The sequence below is a fragment of the Pectinophora gossypiella genome, chromosome 3, assembly GCF_024362695.1.
Source record: "Pectinophora gossypiella chromosome 3, ilPecGoss1.1, whole genome shotgun sequence".
Taxonomy (NCBI): Eukaryota; Metazoa; Arthropoda; class Insecta; order Lepidoptera; family Gelechiidae; genus Pectinophora; species Pectinophora gossypiella.
This window is the reverse complement of record NC_065406.1, coordinates 10,643,065-10,665,553: the sequence shown is the minus strand read 5'-3', so window position 1 is coordinate 10,665,553 and position 22,489 is coordinate 10,643,065. Positions and strand designations below refer to the sequence as shown.

The following is a 22,489-nucleotide window of genomic DNA, read 5'->3' as shown; positions in this document are numbered from 1 at the left end:
TTCACCTCCCGCACCAACCTTCGTAGTTGAGTACTGCTACTCTTGACCTGCTCCGTCTGCCGGCCAGGACTCTGATGAAAGAGTGCTCGGTGTTTCCTAATTGCCTCGGTCAGCACCTCGTCGTTATCGTCGTACCAGTCGTTATAGCGGCTGCGTGTTACACCTACCGTGTCTGACGCAATATCGACTAATTTCGACGAGAGCTTTTGCCATTCAGTTAGAGGATCACCACTTTCTGTATTTAGTGTCCGAACCGTGGCACTGATTGCCTGAGCATATTTCTCCTGAGTGTCTGGATCCTGGAGCCTATCTACGTTCAGACGCACAGGTTTCACTCCTCGAGATCTGCGAGGAGGATGCAAACGGAGCTTAAGCTTCGTCAATACGAGCCGATGGTCGCTCCAGCAGTGAGCACCTCTCATAACACGAGTGACGTGAACTTGGGAGAAGTCTGTCTGTTTTATGATGGCATAGTCAATCAGGTGCCAGTGCTTGGACCTGGGGTGCATCCATGTGGTCTTGTATTTGGCAGGAAGCCTAAACATAGTGTTAGTAATAGCCAGTTCGAATTGGGCACATAGCGATAGTAACAATTGGCCGTTACTGTTCATTTTACCAACACCATGTCTTCCCAAGACCTTAGGCCAAGCCTCGAAATCACGACCGACTCTCGCGTTAAAGTCACCCAGCATTAATACCTGCTCACTAGGACGAATCCTAGAGAGGAGCTGCGCGATCTCTTCGTAAAACTTGGCCTTCATATCATCACCCCCGTCCATAGTTGGTGCGTATACACTGATCACCGTCATGAAGTTGTCATTGTCCAGGTGTAGGCGCAAAGAAGTAACGCGGTCTGAGATGTGCACAGGCCACTGCTCCAAATTAATTGCAATGCAATTTTTGATTGCGAAACCAACACCAGATCGCCTGGGCTCGGTAGCAGAGGTACCCTTCCAATAAAAGGTGTATCCGCCCCCGCGCTCCACCAGCTCCCCCTCATCAGCCAAGTGCGTCTCACTGAGAGCAGCAATATCCACATCGTAGCGTCCGAGTTCACGGGCTACTATGGCAGTTTTCCGTTCTGGGCAGATGTTGCAGTCGCGATCAAGGAGGGTTCGCACATTCCATGCGCCGAATGTCATAGTCCTGGTTTTAATATTCTTTAAACTAATATTTTTATTTTGCATCGGTCGACCACGAAATAAAAGATGCAGAGGCAGCCGTGGCTACTACCTCCAAAGGGGGTTGGGCTAAGCATTTGTTTGGGACACCTTTTCTAGTCCCCTCCCCGGCTGAGCGGGGGAAGCAGTGCCCCCCTAAATAGAGCTGCTTCGACACTCAGGGTGCTGCCGAGCCCGCATTGTTAGCCCTGTGCAATGCAGAAGCGACCACTCTCCCTGAGCCGCCTGTGTGCAGTCATTAGCCAAAGCCCAGTTGGCATCACAACCAGACCTCTCTGCCTCTGCCTATCGCCACAGGACGAAATTTGTCGATCGGAGTCCAGACGTCGGAGAAAAGTCATTTGCGCAGGATATATTATAGTGCTCAGGTGTGCGCGCCTACACAGGAGCACTCTCTCGTCCTGATCTCACTATTCCCAGTGGAACGGAAAGCCGTTACAACCAGAGAGAGGTTCGGATGCAGTGTCTGGCCGATAGTAACTGAGCCTTCTACCATCGCCCTCGGCCTTTCACCATGCCTTGCTGTCTCGCCAGATCCGCCAAAACCGGTTGCATATCTGCGTTGGTTTACCTTCACCACCGAAACAGTCTTCAAGCACTATACGGGAAGGATCCGTTGTCAGACCTATCGCCTAAGCGACAAGCCCCCCTCTGCCAGGTTCAGCCCGCGAGCCAACGCGGTTTGCCGGGGTGTGGCCGCTGCGTGCACCGCAGCTACTTGGAGCCACTGGCGAGAGATTATGGAACGTTTGTGGCCAAAGGATCATTACCGTCCTCAATGGACTGGCTGGTAAAGTCCCAAAGTTTAGTCTCAAACGCCCCACTACACCCCATTTTTTTGTAGATGAATTGTTTCGATGTCGTCTTTTAACGCCTTGTGGGTGAGCCTTCTGGACCACTATCCTATATTATGACCTCATGATTTACTCGGATATTTTGTAATCTGATATTCTACCTGCCGGCAAGTGGGCAGCATTCCTATTTGTCAGATAAGTTCATCAGTCGAGTTGAGTTGGCGACAAGTGCTCTGTGACAAGTGAGTGGAAGTAAGTTTAATAAGATTCGCGACAGATAAGATTTTTAATAAGAAAAAAGGGACTTATTTAATGGAAATCCAATGTCCGGAAATCTATTTTTATACATGGGGGATTGCGAATCGAACAAGATCCGGCATCCGCACGACAGGAAACATGCATGTGTTCAAATATAAATTCAGGACTGAAATTTTGTAATCTATAGTAAATGCGACTCCACTTTTCAGTTCTAGGCCTACCTATATGGCGTCCAGTATTTAGTCAGTCTGATCTTTCTATCTCTGCCGTGTTTGAAATGTGTCTAGATTATTCACAAGATTAGACACCATCGATCGCATGCGCCCTCATCCATTACCGCTTCAGTCGAAGTGGACCTTATAAATCAGGATTCGGCCGGTATCGCTAGTTGGGGTGATTGGATAAAGATTTTAAAAGTTGTTTTGATGGTAATAAGTATTATTTTTGACTAATATATGGATGCAGAGAGACTCGATGCCTTTGAAATGTGGTGTTGGGGGAGCATGGAAAAAAGATCCTAGTAAGAGTAAGCTCTTACTAGGATCTTTTTCCCTTAGGAAAAGAGGCAAATATTGAGAGTTATTGAGGACAGAAGAGGCAAGAATGTTGTACACTTAATAAAACTCGACGAATTTATTAAATAGTGTAATTATTTATTTGAAGTTTACTTTACACCGATTATAATGTTTACAATGTTATAGAAGTTAGTATTGCGGTTTTGTAGACATCGATGTGATAGATACAATTTGTTTCTATTTTGGTATAAATTGTTGAATTATTATAATTTTACCATGGTGCATAATATATACCTTAGCAACCTTTCCTCTCACATACTAATGTAGCGGGTTGCGATAAATCTAGACATCAAGCCGGCGGACTCAATATGCATAGTAGCTCGCGTGCAGGAGCTGCGCAATTTGTTTGCAGAGAGGGCCCCGACCCCGACCAGTCCAATTCTGTTAAAAGCTACCTGCGATTGATTCACTTCCACCGCCATTAAACGCCGCTATTGATTGCTCGAACTTGAAATTGAGCATATTTCAATATTCTAAGTAAACACGAAATAGGCGTTGCCCTCGATAAACTTCCGTACCATATTCACTAAGCAATATACCTTTGTTCCAGGTGGTGGTACAACATGGCGCATCGCGCGAAGAATCGCTGCCGGTCGTTAAAATCTTTAACGACTTAAAATCTAACTAACGCACATTAGAATAAGAAAACTATTCAACTTCTTAGAAGTTAAACTGTGATAGAATAAGTTATTAATAATCAAAATGAATTTGAAAATAATATCACTCTTACTCACTTGGAACTTCGTTCTGATATCCGCGAAGAGGGATTCGTTCGAAGATGAAGACGCAGCGAGAGCTCGAGAGCTGAGGAACAGAGAGAACAATCGCAATAGAACCACGTTCAATGGAACTCTGACTGATCTCCCATCGGAACGACGGAACTTGAGGCACCGGAACAGTTCCCGGTATCGTGGTGAACGACGTCGGGCTTGGGAAAGAGAACATGAAATCAGAAGAGATCGGAGGAAGGGATTTGAGTCAGCTGAAGACCACAAAAACAGGACTATCGAACCATTCAGCTTGAGGCGAGATGAAAAACCCCGCAAGACAGAAACAGATAGACATTGGAACAGGAGTAGTATGGACAAGTTCGCTGATAGGAAGAAGCCAGTTAATCAAAACAGGATGCAGGAGAGGCTTCACACTGCTCCACTAAAGGAGAATAACACAAGATCTAAGGTGAAAGTGTCGAATAAGTGGCAGGAACGTTACATCCCCTATCCGCAGCCAAGAGAAAGGAAACCAAACATAATTTTGATTCTTACCGATGACCAGGACGTTGAATTGGGCAGCTTGAACTTCATGCCGCGGACGATGAAGGCCATCAGGAGTGCCGGGGCAGAGTTCAGACATGCTTACACTACAACGCCGATGTGTTGTCCTTCGAGGTATGTATTTTACAACTCTATTATTTAAATAAACAGTAAGTAAGTAATTGTCATTGTTTGCGCTGCCAGTCGTACATTTTAATGGCTATTTATTTAATTATAGTCACCACAGCACACATTGTTCGTCCGTTTCCATGAAATGCAGTTGCAATATTTGAGAGCTTTCCGAAATGTACTCGTAAAACAAACGCATTTGGGTGTTTGCCAACGTTATGTTTCAATCGCAGTTCATTTGAACGGACAAATTAATGATCACGTAGAGACCTCGAGAACGTGTTTAGTGATTTCTCGGAATAATTTTGCAGATTTTGAAGACAAATTCTGTGATGTCGCTATGAAAGGGATTATTCTGCTGAGTATTATACTAATAGGTTCAATGTGTGTTTCTGTGGAATACTATAACTTGCTAGAGTAGCGATACATCTAATGCAATTCAAAAGTTATAATATACTTACTGTATTATCGTATGAAGTTACATTCTATTTAGTGCTGCGTTCTGTGCTGCATATTAGCAGCCTTGCAACGGCACTGCAACTCTAAATCTTCATAGTAGTTGTTACATTTTTTCCTATTTGCATATTTGTCTGGTTCATGAATCTTGGGATTTTGAATCAGAAGTGGCTGGTAAGTTATCTTCTGATTGCTTCCTTTATCACCTCCGGGGTTGAAGGCTTGAGTTTATGTATGTGTTTACAACATGACTTTCTTGTGCAGGAGCTCGCTGCTGACGGGAGTGTACGTCCACAACCACAACGTGTACACCAACAATGACAACTGCTCGTCGCCCATGTGGCAGGCCACACACGAGACCAACACCTTCGCCACCTACCTCTCCAACGCTGGGTACCGCACTGGTGAGTTTACATTATTTTACACACGTTATAGATCCGTGGTAGCCCGGTTGGTACAACGCTTGCCTCTCACTTCGAGGTCGCAGGTTCGAATCCAGTGTAGGGAGTGCTGGTAAATTACAGGGTGTTAGTGACATCGTAACGAATACTCAGGGGGATGATTCAGGCCATAATTCTGAGTTAATATCAAGTGGAATTTTTCGTCGCAAAATTCATGATTTTTTGTAGATTTTTTTTAATTATTTTCTATTCTATACTTTTGCGATGAAAAATTCCACTTGATATTAACTCAGAATAATCAGCTGAATCATCCCCCTCAGTATTCGTTACGATGTCACTTACACCCCACACAAGTACTACGGTAGCCATACAAGTAGGTATGGGTGTTAGTGACACCGTAACGAATACTGAGGGGGATGGTTCAGACCATGATTCTGAGTTGATATCAAGTGGAATTATCAGACTGAATATTCCTGAAAATTTTTGTATTTTTTTAATTATTTTCAATTCCATACTTTTGCGACGGAAAATTCCACTTGATATCATCTCAGAATCATGGCCTCAATCACCCCTTAAAGTTTTCGTTACGATGTCACTAACACCCTGTATAATAATACCCCACACAAATAATTGAATGAACTGTATTACTTAGGATATCAAACATTGAGACGCGTTGGCTTGCTCGCGCTAGAAATGTGACTGACCATAAATGGTCATAGCACAGGCCTAAACCAATGATTGTCGAATTTGTTTTCGAATTCATGATTGGATCATAACTTATTATCATGTGCTCAGCGGTGAAGGAACACATGAGGCAACCCGCATTTTTCAAATGCATATTCGGAAGTATGTGTCCTAACCAGTATTGGACTGGTTTTCTCTTCCCGGGTTGGAGGGTCACACATGCAGTCGCTACTGTAAAAAACCGGACCTGTCAAATCTTCAGGTTAGATAAGCGGACCCCGTGAAAAACGAGATAACGGTAGGGAGATTATGATGAATTATTACGTTATAGTTATTTACTTAAGTAAGCAGTCGTTATACGAGCCATGTTAGGGGACTTTGGCGTCTCAATAGTAACCCTGACACCAGGGTTGACAGATCGGTTATAGATCTCATACCTCACACGAGAGACGGTATCAGTTGTAGTAAGTGCCTATTAAGATTTTGTTCTCATCAAGGCAAGCAATGTCTAATTTTGTACAATGTACTTACATTTATTTTATTGTTCTTATCGTATCTGGCGGCTGTATTTTCATTTAAATATGTCTGAAAGAATCTATAGTTTTTACCATGAGTCCTGCTGATAAAGTTCTCATTCACTAGGTGCATTAGAGCTATTCGGTAATGTTAAGGTGACTCAAGGCGATTGAATGTGCTGTTTAACTTTCGAGTTTCCGTAGGTGTTGAGTTGGATAGTACTCTTTTTTCTCTTTCAGTTTGTTGATTTTTATATAAGTGGAGTTTAATGTCGAGAGAGAGAGAGACGAATAATTCTCTAAAATAATTATTAGGTAGCTATTAGAGTGGCATCAGTGCGATGCGGCAGTCGGGTGTCAGTGTGTTTTCACCTTATGAAAAGATAAAAAAAGTAAAAATGAGATAATTCCTAAAAGTAAAAAAAGTTAGGTAGGTACAAACTAGTCAAATGAGATATTTTTTAGACGAAACGTTTTGACTTTTCGAAAGTTTTCTTTAGAGTTTGTATGTGACGTCATCAATAAAAGCGGTCAAACGTCGTATCAATGTTACTTAATTCATTAATAAAATTTGATAATAATTTGAAAAGTAAAATAGGATTTGTTTTTGATCAACTTAGACTGGCATCTATTTCTAGATTAGTATTTTATAATTTATCTTTGACACAGTCAAATAGCCTATTTTGAACGATATATTTTCGTGAGTTTTCTAATCTTTTTCTATCGTGTGGGTTGTGAGGTAGAGTACCAACCCCATCAACCTTGGTGTCAGGGTAACTATTGAGCCGCCGAAGGCCCCTGACATAGCTCACGTAACGACTAAGATGTAAGTTTTCTAATCATCATCATCAATTTAAGAGCCACGCTCTTGTCGGTGTAGCATTTTCCATTCCAGTCTATCAAAGGCCAATTCCTTGACTTCCCTATAAGACACGACGTTAACCTTTTCTTTAATCTGTTTAAGTTTTCTAATGTATAGGTACAATTTCAATTTAATTAATTATACATGTTGCTCTACGCGCAAAGACAATTTTACTCGTATTCTATCTAAAAAGGGCAGATAAGTTTATGAAGTACTTAATGACAAAATGATTATACGATTGTGATAACAGATCAATACACGCAAAATAAACATAATAATAAACAAATTATCATAATAACCCTCTCTGCAAGCAAGTCACAAGTTTACAATTGGGCGTGATCGCACTTACGATACTTGAGCGGCATTTGAATCCTATTTCTTTACATTGAAATGTCTACTTCGTTTTAAAGTAAGTAAGTAAATAAATGCTGGAAACACATTTTATTGGTCACAAATTAGCAGAAATTACATAGACTGTTTGCACTGCAGCCTACTGCATATTAAATTCCAATTGAATATTGACGTATATGAAATGATAATCGTACTTGTTATTGATACAAATTCCTTTATACCTACACATTTATTGTGATTTTATATGAATAATGGACGCGATTGTGTGACACCTAATCAATCAGACTTTTAAAATAAAAGCGTTTATTTTTACGGCATCATGCATGTCCATGTTATAGACTTAGGTACCAGCAGACTCTTAATTTTATTTTAAGTTCTACCCGTCATTTTCTTATCCGCCGAAAAGGAAAGAAACGGATGATTGGCAATTGTTATTTTTAAAATGAATGAATAACCCGGGCGAATAAAATAGACATCTGGTATTCAACCTGTATGACGAGCGCTGTCAACTTAATTCTGTCGGGTTAGTGGGCAATATAAAATTTCGGGAGGGTTTTTTGTAATTTGTGCCTAAAATTGACGTGTGAACCATACATTTTATACCTGTTGATTACCCGTCCCTTTCCATTTCAGTAGAAAGAAAATTACAGGTATAACTTAGAATAAAATTAAGTGGTGTGTACTGGAATCAGCACCAATACCTTCGGTAATGGATTATTACATTCCTACAGCATGTCCCGCATGCAAATGATCCGTGCTTCGGAAGGTACGTTAAGCCTTTGGTCCCGGTTACTACTTACTGATGTAAGTAGGTAAGTAGTCGTTACATGAGCCATGTCAGGGCCCTTTTGGTGGCTCAATAATAACCCTGGAATCAGGGTTGATGAGGTTGGTAATTCACCTCACAACCCACACGATAGAAGAAGACAGTATGTTTATTTCGTGACTTATTGTAGATATGCCGAAAATGGGTTGCTATCTGCTACTACTTGGTAGAACAAATAGGGAGTGCTGTGCAGTGCGGCTCTCACCTGGATACATCTAGCACGGTTCACATAACATAACACAGAATTACGAACGCAGGTAACCGTGACCAAGGAAGCATACAAAAAGTGACTGCAACTTATCATTATGACGTCCTGTTAAGCCTGCTAATTATATATTTGCAGAATTCAAAACAGTTGCACAGTTTTTAAGTTGGATAGACATTCGCTGCGAATTTACGCGCGGTGTCGTGGTAAATGTCAGGTCGAACGAAGATTTACACGGCTAGCCTGTATGAACAGCGTTGACTAGATACGTTTTGAAACCTGCCCCTATTTGGATTTATGTTGCGTAACGTTCCGAAACTACAGCGGGGCAAGTAGAATGTAGGTATAGTATAGTCGCTACTGAGACCTGACGAAAGGCTTTTTTGTTATAAGTGCCAATATTGTAATCCAGACATTCTTCATTGACAAAAAATATCGTCCCGGCTGATTATATTCTGGAATTCATTCCTAATTCAAATCAAAGTTAATTTCTAAAATTCTCTCTGGTTTCCTTCACACATGTTATGGAATAATAGTTTACAGTATTTTTTTTTAACTTTTGCCGCAAGAACTCTTCTACCTAGAGTACACTCATGAGCATTATAATGTACTCACTTTAGGACTCTGTCGTATTAACATATTTGACATTTAGTGAGACTACAGTTCAATTTGTCAAAAAAGTTAATGTGACATGGTACCAAAATGTATACATATTAATGCTCGTGACCGTACCTATTCCTTTAAGCGGTGACACCAGCATAGTGTCCCACACTTTTATTTAAGTAACTCAGAACCAAATCACTCTGTTGTAAATAGCAATATTTTTACTCATAGCCGTTATAAATGTTTTTCCATGTCATGTCCAGCGGGGTTAAAAACGCCACATCGAAGCAATTCGTCTAAAAAAGGAATATTGCAATTTGACATTTGCGCGAACGAAAGTAAGTGTGCAATGCAAACAAATGTCAAATAGCAATGTTGCTTTTCTAGATAATTACTTTAAACTCTGGTAACTAGAGGTTTTGTTTATTCCAAAAAGTGGTCTATAAGTCTGACTTTTGTGTACCTTTTATTACATATTCAATGTTTTATCTGTGTCAATAGGAAGCTCGCGCCGATCTGTCTGGCATAGGCGCGGGCGCAGGCATAGTTAGACTCAAGGCAAAAACGCAGTAATGCGATACTCGCCCACCTGAGAATGCGATGGACTCGTGTATTGAGCGCAGGAGTGATCTGTTAGACATGAATATTGTATGGCGGTAGCTTTTAGAAAAAATATAACGTGTTTGCTGCGGGATTATGATAGATATGACACGTCAAGTGTGTTATAAGAATTCTTAGTGTGATACGTACGATGGTTTTGATGACTAGAAAGTTTGCATGCAAGTGTAATTGTTGCGCCATCATCATCATCACTAATTTAAGAGCCATGCTCTTATCGGTTTAGCATTCTGCATTCTTGTCTATCAAAGGCCAATTCCTTCACTTCGTTATAAGACACGACGTTCACCTTCTCTTTAATTTGTTCCATGTAAGCTCTTCTTGGTCTTCCCCTTCCTCTCTTTCCTTGTAGCTTCTCTTCTATGGTGTTTTTTAATAAATTCGTCGTGTCTTATTAAGTTCAATTATCTTGCCTTTTCTGTTCTCATCATCATCAGCCGTATGACGCCCACTGCTGGGCATAGGCCTCCCCCAAGGATCTCCACGACGATCGGTCCTGCGCTGCCCGCATCCAGCGGCTTCCCGCGACCTTCACCAGATCGTCGGTCCACCTTGTAGCGGGCCTACCCACTGAGCGTCGTCCGACACGTGGTCGCCACTCCAGAACCTTTCCGCCCCATCGGCCATCGGTTCTCCTCGCTATGTGTCCTGCCCACTGCCACTTCAGCTTTGCAATTCTTCGAGCTATGTCGGTGACTTTAGTTCTCCTGCGGATCTCCTCATTTCTGATTCGATCGAGCAGGGAAATACCGAGCATAGCTCTCTCCATTGCCCGCTGAGCGACACCGAGCCTCCTCACGAGACCCATAGTAAGCGGCCACGTCTCACTGCCGTAGGTCATCACTGGCAACACGCACTGGTCAAAGACTTTCGTCTTGAGACACTGAGGTATTTTGGACGAGAAGATATTCCGCAGCTTCCCGAACGCTGCCCATCCGAGTTGGATCCGACGAGAGATCTCTTTCTCGAAGTTGGACTTACCTAACTGGATTATTTGTCCTAGGTAAATGTACTGGTCTACAACTTCGAGTGTAACGTTCCCAACCTGAACTGGAGTGGGTGCGACATGGTCGTTGGACATAATTTTTGTCTTTGCCATGTTCATGCTAATGTAATTTTCTGTTCTCAATAACTGTCAATATTTGCCTCTTTTCCCTTACTCTTACTAGCACTTCATTAGTAACTCTTTCAGTCCAACTTATTCTTTCCATCCTCATCCAACACCACATTTCAAAGGCTTCGAGTGATTATACAAATTGGGGATGTTCTAAAAAATGAATAATGAACACGAAAGGATAGTATTATGTGTAATTAAATGGCGTTCAAATCGTGCATTTTTATTGGGAAATAGAAGCAATATTCATGTGACATCTGTGACAAGACCAAACCATAGAAAAATACCATAGATATCCCCACAGTTAGGTTACGTTAAAATATTACCAAAATTAAAATTATGAGTATGTAGGTTATTCATAAATTGGAGGTTTCCAATTAATGAACATTTTCCTTTAAACCTATGGCGTTAAAATGCCATAAAATTATAATGAATGTAAAGTGCTTTGTAATGAATAGAGGCGGGTTTCAGGCATTAACGACTCTTGAAAGAACTTTTGGCTGTTTATTCATTAAAATATAAAGTGCCCCGTTAGTAGAACATAAAATATTGCGGACCAGACCATTTTTATCACAAACCAACCCGTATAGTACAATGAAAGTAATAGAATCTCACTTGGTAGGCTTACCGTGGGCCTTAGCCAAGTTGCAAACGATTATTAACCCGCGTTCCCACTTGGCAGCATTTGGCGCGCGCAACATGTTGAAAGTTAGCGCGGAACTTTTGTTTAACAACGTTGCCTGTCTAATCTATGCATCTAATACACGTACGTCGTCGACAACATGTTGCCAGACAGAGGAAATAGTGTTGTTGCGCGTCACGTCTCCACTCGACAACAATTGATGCTCAACTAACGAACGCTCATCTAAAACATGGTATAAGAAGACCAGGTATGCTCAATCCTATGACAAACCACAATTTCTAGCCCATTGATTTATTTTTTTTATTTTTTATTTTTATTTATTCGGAATAACAACAGCTAGTTTTACATAAATATAAATATAATATTGATGACGTAAGTGTTACCATTCAATTAGTATCTCCAACATTCCAAGGACGTAAATTTTATTATTGAAAATTAATTGAATTACTGACTAATGTATTTAATTACTATTATTTGTCACATTATATAAAATTAAAACTGTATGTAAATATTTTACTAAAAGTAAAAAATTTCCTTGCAAAGTAAATGAAAAACATTGGACGTGGGTAATTTATTTTTTACGAAATGGCAACGTAGAGTGGGATGACTGTCAGTTTTGAGCATACCTGGTTTTCTTATACCATGCTCTAAACAAACAACAAGAAGCGCGACATATTGCGCCTCAGCTGGCAACGTCGGGTGTTGTTGTGGTACGTTGCAGTACATGTTGCGCGTAACGTGTTGCCGTTCATTGTTGCCTAGTGGTTAGTAGACAGCGATAATGATAAAAATATATCTAGAATGTATTATAGTATGCCAATCCTATTCATTTTTATCACTTTTAACAGGCCTGAGCTAAATTTTGTAGTAGTTTGTTGTAGCAACACATTATGCATCAATGGTTGTAGTAGTCTGTGGCAGTATCGTATTTTCGAATACAAACGAATGCTAGTTTCCATGTTCATCAATCGTGTATCAGGATTTGAATTCATAACTAAGGTCTTTATTGTTGTTGATGAAGTGCTGTGATTGAAAGATTGAAAGCTTGTGAGCTAAAAGTATAAACAATGCGCATTAACATTTAAAAGGAAAAGATTATTCGTACGTACGTAATACCTGCGGAGCGTTGCACTCATACCCGTCAGACAGTGCAGTGATGCAATAAGGTCAGGAATGCCGTCTGACTCAACTTGTAGCACTTTTAGTGCTCAAGCGCACGGTAGATTATACTTTTTCCGTAGCGACTCATTCGTCGTGTTGTAATACTTATGAGTTTAGTCGACAAAGTGCATATTGTCATAACAGTCTCCGGTAAGTCTTATTGGGAGCAGATCCACTATAGTTGAAATATAACTTGCAGTGTTAGTATTGGAATCCTAAGTTGTATATTATGATCTAAGTATTATAAACATAGTGAGATTGATCTCTGATGTTTCGCCTTCTAGTGTGATCCTGTCACCGGTCATCGCTTTTAATATTCAACGCATTAATAATTTAATAGTAATAATAATTAATAATAATAATAATAATGTTTATTTAGGTAAAACCACACACACACACATATATACATTTACAACATTAAAATAAACACACATTAATATATAGTTGGAAAGCATAAAGATATATGGGTGCCGCAGCTCACCAAAAAAGTTAATTAAGTTATGGTTTATTTCATAATCCGTTCCTATGTTTAACAAAAAAACCAATAAACATAGTTATGAATATGAACGTGGATATAGGTGTAAGGGACGACCTAAGAAAGTGTGGATGGATTGTTTAAAGAAGGATATATGCTTGTGAAAGGTGTGAGTACCGAGATGACTACTGACAGAAATAAATGGAAGAGGAATACATGTTATGCCGACCACACCTAGAGTGACATAAGGGTAGGAGGATGATGATGGTCCTAACTAATACCCGGAACAGTAACCTGCGTTATACTTTTATTCACTCAAACGTTCATGGCTGGATAAACAAAAAAAAAACTCGCCGTGTGTCGACGCCCTTAACCCACCCACTGCGGTAAAGTTCGCGCTAAATTAAAACAGCGCTTTCTAATTAAATTAACATGGTCAGATTCTTGTATTTTATTCTGGCTTTACGATTGCGATGTAATCGGTATGACCTGCGCAATCGCAATTACACTTAAACACGTAAAGGTTCCGTAGGATAGAAACGATTGGAAGTTTGCTTTCTATATCGTTCTACCCACCCCTATAGGGATATGAGCGTGACTTTCTGATGTTTGATGTTCTATGTCGTTCAGAAACGGAGATCAAATTGATATGTATATAGTAATGGATTAGTGTTTGTACATGGTATCATGGGAGGATACCATGATGGAGGTATCATTTGCGTAAATCTACAGGATAATTACTTAACATAAGCTCATGACTGATGTTTGAGCCACTTGCTCTATTTTTTATATTTCGGTTAATAAGCTTACCTATCCAAGCGAAACACACCAAAAAGACTTTATTCATTTGAAAAAACAAATAAATAAAAACTTTTTACTCTTGTTTGTGTGTGAACCACGAACGGTGGTATTGATTTTTGTTTTTCTGTGCTTTATCGCAAATACGTTTTTTTTTCTCAAATATTTAAATAATTCTATATCCACCGCTAGTCAGATCATCCATCGCAAGATCAACTTACTATCGGCACTTCACCTAGCGATAATTACTTGCTTTTTTATAAGCACCATTTCTTAGTGATTAAAACTTCAGATAGAACTTTATTGAACTGCAGCAATTTCTTTTTTACTGTAAGAAGAAAAAATGAAGCTCTTTGTAGTCTTATAAAATGTTCTAAGCAAAACCTATTTAAACCTTTGAGTGGAGTAAAGTAGCTGGCGGCACGGTACGCAGAGAATATTTTCTACTTTATTTTATTTTTGATTTCCTTCAAGCGTTGAAGCGTTCAAAGTATCCTCACAGAACGTTCAAATAATTCCTTTAATCTTCTTTGACGAGGTATCTAGTTATTTTAAATTGAACAATAAGCCCTCTCCGTGTTTCCTTTAGCTTGAAGATTGATTTAGTGCTAATCAATCATTGTGCGAGTTAATAATATCCAGTCTATTTCTTACCGGTCTCCTGGGACACATCTGGGCTGGCTTTTATTTACTGTTTAGGACTCTTATATCAGGAGAAGTAGATTTATGGTGCTTTTGGGATTTTTCTCTGATAAGTAAGTAGGTACCCCTATAAAAAGTATATGTCGTGGCCAGGCAGATGGTGAGTTAGTAATAAGATATGTACTACTATTACACAACTAGGCAGTAACGCAAACGCTAACAGATTACTTCCAGGTCCTAGCATATGCAACAATAAATCAATGCAGGGCATTACAGAAGACACTTGCAGGCGAATTTAGATTTCCTAAGCATCATAGTAGTGGCGTAGGCAGGCCGTCCCAAGTAGCAATCAAGAATTGTGATTAAGTCATATATGTCTAAACTTTAGCTAAAGTGAGATTTATCCAAATCAAATAGGACTTATTAGGACTTCATAAATTCATTTCCTTCTTTAATACTATATAGTTTTCAAAAAATCCTACTTTAGATAATTTAGAATACACAAAACCAAGTTAAGTATTCACAAAACTATTTAGTCTTATCTCAGCCTACTGTTAAGTCTACAAGTATTCTTTTACTTTACTCAGATTATTTAAAGGCTCACTTAACACTAAATTGATTTAGTGAAGTATCAGTTTAGTCTTGTAAAGTAAAAATTGATTGCCTAGATATACTTAAGGCAATTTTTATTATTTGTTGCTCCTATACAAGACTGTTTTATTCGTTTTTGACTACAATAAGTAAAACATAAGAAAAGTCTATTCAATGGACGATAAAATCGAAATAGAAGCAAGCAGAAAGATGGATGAAGTCCAAATAATAAAAGGATCTGGTGGTTTTCGAAGGCAGAATATTAAATACAGAAAACTAACCTGTGATAATGCACATCCCACTGTTTTTGTTAGCGATGCGATATCTTCTTCATTGCCATAATTTTTTTTATATCGATTGGTTATATTTAATTTTGGCAAAAAAATCGTAAGTTCCTGTTTTTCAAATCCGATCCAGCGCGTGGCGGCCCAGGTACCTACGTCTCGCACAAATCTTCTCAAAAATGACTAAGCTAGTCTAACCTAGTCTAAGCGCACGGCAACACTACACTATGAAAAATCGAGTTTTATATTAAAACCTGCTAAGTTCAAATATAAAATTAGGTACCTATTAGTCTAATAATAAATAAATCCAATCAAAAACATAGACGTGAAATGAGAGCCAAGTTCAATATTATGCAATGCTTTGGTTGTTGACTTCAACGACAAAAGAAGTGAGATCTAAATGGGTGCCAAGTTCAATGGTCAGTCCTGAAATTTATTTATAAGTAACAGTATAACATATCATATCTTCTTATAACATAAGATAATATATTGTAGCCTAAGATCTGTCTTATTGTAGGTAAGTACATATCTTCGTAACGCGTGGGTCCTTTTAAAAAGACAAATTCAAAACTAAAAGTCGACTTTATAGGTAAAATAATATGCCAGTAAAATGGATGAGAGTTGTGTTGTATCGTGGGCGAAAAGCTGACAACCTATCACTGCTAAACACATGTTCCAACTTGCTTACCTACCCTTAAAGTACTTGTCAAATGTGGCATCAAGTGGTTTTATGATCACTTAGTGCTCTGCCTACCCCGATAGGGCATATAGGCGTGATTGTATGTTATGTTAAGTTAATCTACATACCTACCACAAAAAGACCGGCTGTCATGAGTTTTGATTACTTACTGATTCTTACATCTATAGTTAGGTACAGGCACTAATTAGGTATTTATGTTAAGCGTTCATGATAGAATCTAATTATTAAAAAGTTGCCAGTTTTTTTTATTTTTTCCTTTATATTCATCTAATTACCTATCTGCATACCAAATTTTAACTCTCTAGGTCATCTGGAACTGGGTTAGAGTTTTGATAAAAATGAGTCAGTCAGTCAGTCAAAAAATGAGGATTTTGGACATTAATATCTAAATAACCGTTTGAGATAAGCTTATGAAATTTAGAACACTTATATGTATCTCACAAGTCTCAATATATGAGCCAAATTTGATACGTTTATGTGAAATATTTTTTGATTTATGAGGGGGTCAAAAGTGGCTCCAAATGGTTCGTGTAATAATACACACGGTGCGGCTCGCCAGTTCTATTTCTTGAACTTGGCTTGACACGCTGGCGCGTGTCTAGATACTTTTCTTTCTTCTTTCATTCTTTCTTTTAATAATTTTAAAAATGTACCTATTTTTAACTAAGCTTTATTCACAATCATAAACAAAACATATCTATTTTAAGTTTTGTGTATGGTTAAATGCATTTAAAGTGGGCATTAGATTTGATTCCTTTATTTTTTAGCTTGATAAAGACATCGGGAATTTGGCCGCCTTTTTTAACAATAATGTTTTAGGTGGGATTAGAAACTACCGCGCACACACACGACGTTAATCAAATTGCAAGTGTTCTTCGTATATACAATATTCAACGGATACTCGTTAATTTTTACAATAATCACATTGTTTCCGTTGGCAATTAGAAGCGCGGTGATCGTACCTACTTTGCGTCAGCGAACCATGTAGGTACCTATGAGAATGTATGCACGGAGACTCATTAGCAAATTGAGTTTATGTTTGTTAGTTCCAATTGTGATAAATATTAAATAATTAAGTAAATCACATTCCTATCCAAGTAAGAACTCAGCATAACAATATTTTTTTATCTTCCACGAGTCGAAAAACTTACCTCTCAAACAAACATACTTTCCATAGGTTTTAAGCTTGTTCGATTTTAATTGTTACTTGTTACATAGATGATTCTGGCACAGAATAAACAAACATGATTTTACGACATTACTTTACTAAATCAAAATAGAGGATCACTTTAGATATAAAAGTTTTAAGTAGGAATTCACTAAATACTTTTTGTCTTAAGTTGGTATACTCCTAGACAATTGAAGTAAAATTTATCTTAACTAGTACTTGATGAAGTGCAACTTGACTTTACTTTTCTAAACTGATTCTTACGAAATCAATTGTTTCTAAAGTCTTACTTCATTTAGAAAAATATTACTTAACGCCATTTTGCATTTACAGGAAGAAAACATGTAATATTTTTTTGACAATATTATCGTCAAAAACTGAAGTAAATTAATATATATTCCTGTTGTAGTAACAATTACTGCGTTCAGCTGTCACATATTAATAGAAAATGAATTTCTCTATACTATATGTCACCATTTTTTTTATTTGCTGAATAATCAATCCAAATTTTATTATTATTTTTCTGATATATTAAAGGCCCTTCTGTTTTTTAACACTTTCTATCGATTTTACACGAGAAACAATCATGCGTTTATAATTTCCTGTATGTGAAACGGCAGAATAACCTTTTGTTAAAACAACTTAACAAATATTTTAGACGCCATTTTCTTACAGTCTTCATTTCTTGTGTTAATATAAATGTTCGCCATTATATTCTAAAATAAAGACGCGTGAAGTAAAAATCGTTTTAGTATGATCTGAAGTTTTACTTCGTTAAGTTACAATTGACTCAGTGCAATTCAATCCTATAGTCTTAACTAAGTATTGTAGATATCTTCAAGTATACATTCTTGGTATTAAGTGATACTACAAGAATTCTAAGTTTAGAATATGCAAGAACATTGTCTAAAGTAGGGTTTAAGTCTGACTTAGCGTTGTCTTAAGTCTGTCTTGTATAAGAGTTAAAGTATGTGCCCACTTTTACTAAACTGTATCTTCAAGATATCTTGAGGGATATCTTGGAGACATATAAGACTTATCCAAGACAAGGGTTTGATTTAGTCTACTTGCCTTCAAGATATCTACAATTCTCTTTTAAGACAATCGGTTGCTACTTGGGGTGGGCAGCCGGACACAGGCGATTGTCGCATCAGACACGTCAGCCAAATGGAACTGTCCTTGCGAGTATTTGGGGAGAGAAGAGGACCCGATTTGACCATCCGGCCGGTTCCGGCCCGTTGAGATTGGCAAGGTGACAAGTCGTGCTGCGTATGTGGACAGGCCTGCTTCTGTCAGGGAGCTCATAAAACACTGTTTCTGTGATAAAGTTACATAAACTCTTTGTTTTTCACTTTCCTTCCACCGACTGTAATTGGAATACTATTGTATTTAATTTTATAAATTATGTAATACAAACTGGATTTAAAGAAGAAAGGAAAACATGAAACAGTAGGACTAGAGCCCTGTGCTGGGAGGTTTTCTGGCCATGTCTTTCCCTCAGCATTACAGATTCCGATGTGGTAGTTATTTTACAGCTAGTTACATAATATGTAATTTAGTTTTTGACGTTCAAAAAGCGCTAACTTTGTAAGCCAATTTTGAAAAATAAATATAGTTTTTTGTCTATTTATTTATTATGGTGCATCAACAGCAGTACATACACAAACACACAAAATAAAATACACATACGAAAAGTTCCGGTATGCCTGCCAATTATAGACGCACACAACACTGATAATAAAAAGTAGAAACTAAAGTTAACAAATTAAAAAGAACAATAAGTAATTGAAAAAAAAAAAAGAAAAAAAAAAAAGAAAAAACAGATCGTGTAAGCTTTCTTTTAACAACGTTCAAATGGTATGAAAAAATAAAACGAAAACTAAAACTATTGCAAAATAAAACTTAGAGATGGTATGGGTAAGTACTTACATAAAATTATTTTCGAATTCATGTTTGGATCAGTCTTCTTCTTCTATCTTGTGGGTTGTGAATTACTAACCTCATTAATCCTGGTGTCAGGGTTACTATTGAGCCGCCATAGGCCCCTGACATGATAACGACGACATACTTACATCAGTAAGTAATAACCGGGACCAACGGCTTAACGTGCCTTGCGAAGCACGGATCATCTTACTTTTGGACAATCAGGTGATCAGCCTGTAATATCCTAACCAAACTAGGGACTAGGGATTAGACTAGGTATATATTTATATAGACTCTCTGACATTCTCTGTATTATAGAGCAAGAGGTCTGTGTTGCTCTATGGTAGTAGCATAGGCGTGTGCGCTCGTTACTTAAGTACCTACTATCTACATGATGGAGATTTTGCTACGTCTCTTTTGAAGCTTCATGCACTTCATACATTAGTGAACTATTTAGATTGAGTTGATACGTTCGTTCGGGTTGATTTCCATTTAATTAGCTTTGGAGCCATTATGAGAAAGAGTATTATGAGGAGAGTAGCGTCCTTGATGTGCAAAATGCGTGGCAGTGGAAACAGCCTCCTGAACTTCGAGAAGCTTGTGCCCAGAGTTAATTTTTTTGAGCACTGGATAAAGGCTCATATATTGCCGAAACCTAGCTCTTATTTATGAATTATTAAGATAACACTAGCTCTTTAGTTTTTTGTCATATTAATCCCTTAAATATTTTGAATATTTAATATTTTATTAGGTCGGTTAAAAATGGCACATTATTTTGAGATGAATTGCTTCGATGTGCTTTTTAACACTCCAGATACTACTTATAGAGATACTTTTAGTTCCGTTAGGTTAGGTTAGCAGTTTTGGTTCTGGTTTGGTTTAGCTCTTACGAAAACAATGGCGGCATTCTCCCAACGTGTTTAATACACATTTCAACGTTTGTGACAGCTTGCTTCATTTCCTCAAAGTCAAAGATCATTACGGCCGAATCCTGAGTTCACCCTTCGTAATGCAATTCAAATGAGTGCCTTCACGACACGGGACATGCGCAAAGGATTTATCAAACGGCTGTAAAGACCATTCCGCTTGTAAATTTATGCTCTAAACGAGGCATCATAAATCCCTTGCTTTCCCTTCCGGCTCGCCCACAACGCGTACGCGCATGGACATATACACAAATCGTCAAATTGCATCTTCCGCTCAAAGACGAAAGTGGAGATGCGTAGGCGATTGTCGGGTTTCTCTTTAGTATGATAAGATGCAGGTCTTTAACCACCTATAGTAACTACTTGTATATATGAATATACTTCTCTTCTTTGCGAGTCGGTAGCGATCGATACTAAATTTTTGCTAACCAATAACTGGCCACGCTTACATGAATCATCATCATCATCATTAGCCCATTAGCGTCCCCACTGATGGGGCACGGGCCTTCCCTATGGATGGATAGGGAGATCGGGCCTTAAACCATCACGCGGGCCCAGTGCGGATTGATAGTTATTAACGACTGCTAATGCAGCCGGGACTAACGGCTTAACGTGCCTTCCGAAGCACGGAGGAGCTCGAGATGAAAACTTTTTTTTTGTGGTCACCCATCCAATGACTGGCCTTTGCGAAAGTTGCTTAACTTCAACAATCGTAGACGGAGCGCGTTTACCGCTGCGCCACCGAGCTCCTCAACTTACATGAATATACTAATCTAATAAAGGTATATAAACTCTGGTCCGCATACACTAATGGGGTTGGCAGAGCCACAATTAATCAGTAAATAACAAGATGGATATCTAAGTGCTTTTTACTTAAACGTTAAAACACGTGCATATACCATTTGGTAGATAGATCGTAGATCTTATACATAGTTACATTTAGAATTATATTAATATACAAAAAATATATTGCTAGTTGAATTGTTAAAGTTATCATTCAATAAGTGCCTTCAAGGCCATAGGAATTGTAACCAATTGTAGTAATATACTTACTTACATTCTTGATTTAATCAAATGGAAAAGAGACTCTTTGGTTAAGGTGTTACCCCACTTGCGCAACCGACTAATGTCGTAAATATCCTTAAACATTTTTATGAAAATGTACAGAAAGTAACCCACACTTACGGTGTGATGAACCTTAGGGCGTTTACAGACGATTGATGATGGTGTCGGCAACCAGCTCATCGTGCTTTTAATATGCCATCATATTAGACATACATACATACATAAACTCACGCCTATTTCCCACCGGGGTAAGCAGAGACTAGAGAATTCAATTTGCTTCGATCCTGACACACTTCTCTTGCTTCCTCCACATTCATCAATCGCTTCATACATGCACGCCGGTTCAGGGTAGATCGTATTAAACCTTTTCTAAGGACATCTCCAATTTGGTCATCGTAAGTCCTTCTCGGTCTTCCTCTGCCAGCCCTACCATCAACTTACCATCATATTAGAAAGGATTATAATCTCTTTATCGCTTTACGATGTACTCAGGCAGAAAACAGCTACACGCGTCATTTGTTTTAATTCGCTACCAGATACTGCGTACTAGTACTCGGCTAGATCTATTTGCTTCTTGGGGGGAATAAACTGTATATTTCTATTCATAGCTCCATTCGCCCATGTGATAGCATTTTCACACGCGAATCTTTACAGGAAAGATATCTACTTAGTATACCTAGAAGTTCCACAACGATGGGTAATGTAAAAATTATTAATCGCTGCCGCTAATTAAGTAATATGATTCTATTGAATAGGTAGTGTTTAATTGGAGTTAATAAGCATAATTTTCAGTTTGATAGTTACATATTTATACAAAAATAAAACTAAATAAATAAACAAAACTCAAAATAAAATAAATTATATACAATTACCAATTAAACTTAAACTAATTCTTAAATAAAAAGCCTGCCTCTAATCGTACCTGGCGTAAATGTACCCATAATGCTGGCTGCGTTTCCGCGTTGAATAGTCAGCAGCGATTATTGTAAAATTATTTCGGTTGACATCCACAACTAGCCTGGACAAAAGGGGATATCTTGAGCGAGTTTTGTTTGAAGTTTTACCGTCTATTAAACAAATCGTCGATGTGGAAACTTCGAGCTACTTCTCCATTCCAATCGACCAAAGCAAATAAACTCGAAATTTCAATAAGCAAACATTATCGCGGAAACAAGCGGATGTTCAGACTGCGGGTGAGTCCGCATTGTGTAGAAGTTTGTTTGAGAAATCCCGTTGAACACAATTTACGTTGGGCGGGTAATACTTAATTAACAGAGTACCGGTTAGT

The 22,489-nt window shown here is 38.5% G+C and overlaps 1 protein-coding gene across 3 annotated transcripts in view; it reads left to right on the top strand.

Moving 5' to 3' along the window:
* The window catches only part of LOC126381878 (extracellular sulfatase SULF-1 homolog), a 145,351-nt gene that overhangs the window by 53,514 nt on the left and 69,348 nt on the right, over positions 1–22,489 (top strand). For all 3 annotated transcript variants that reach the window (XM_050031416.1, XM_050031413.1, XM_050031415.1), the window contains exons 2-3: positions 3,359–4,196; positions 4,911–5,050. In XM_050031416.1, the coding sequence (XP_049887373.1) occupies positions 3,511–4,196; positions 4,911–5,050 (826 nt within the window). In that variant the 5' untranslated portion in view covers positions 3,359–3,510. The remainder of the gene's footprint in view (positions 1–3,358; positions 4,197–4,910; positions 5,051–22,489) is intronic.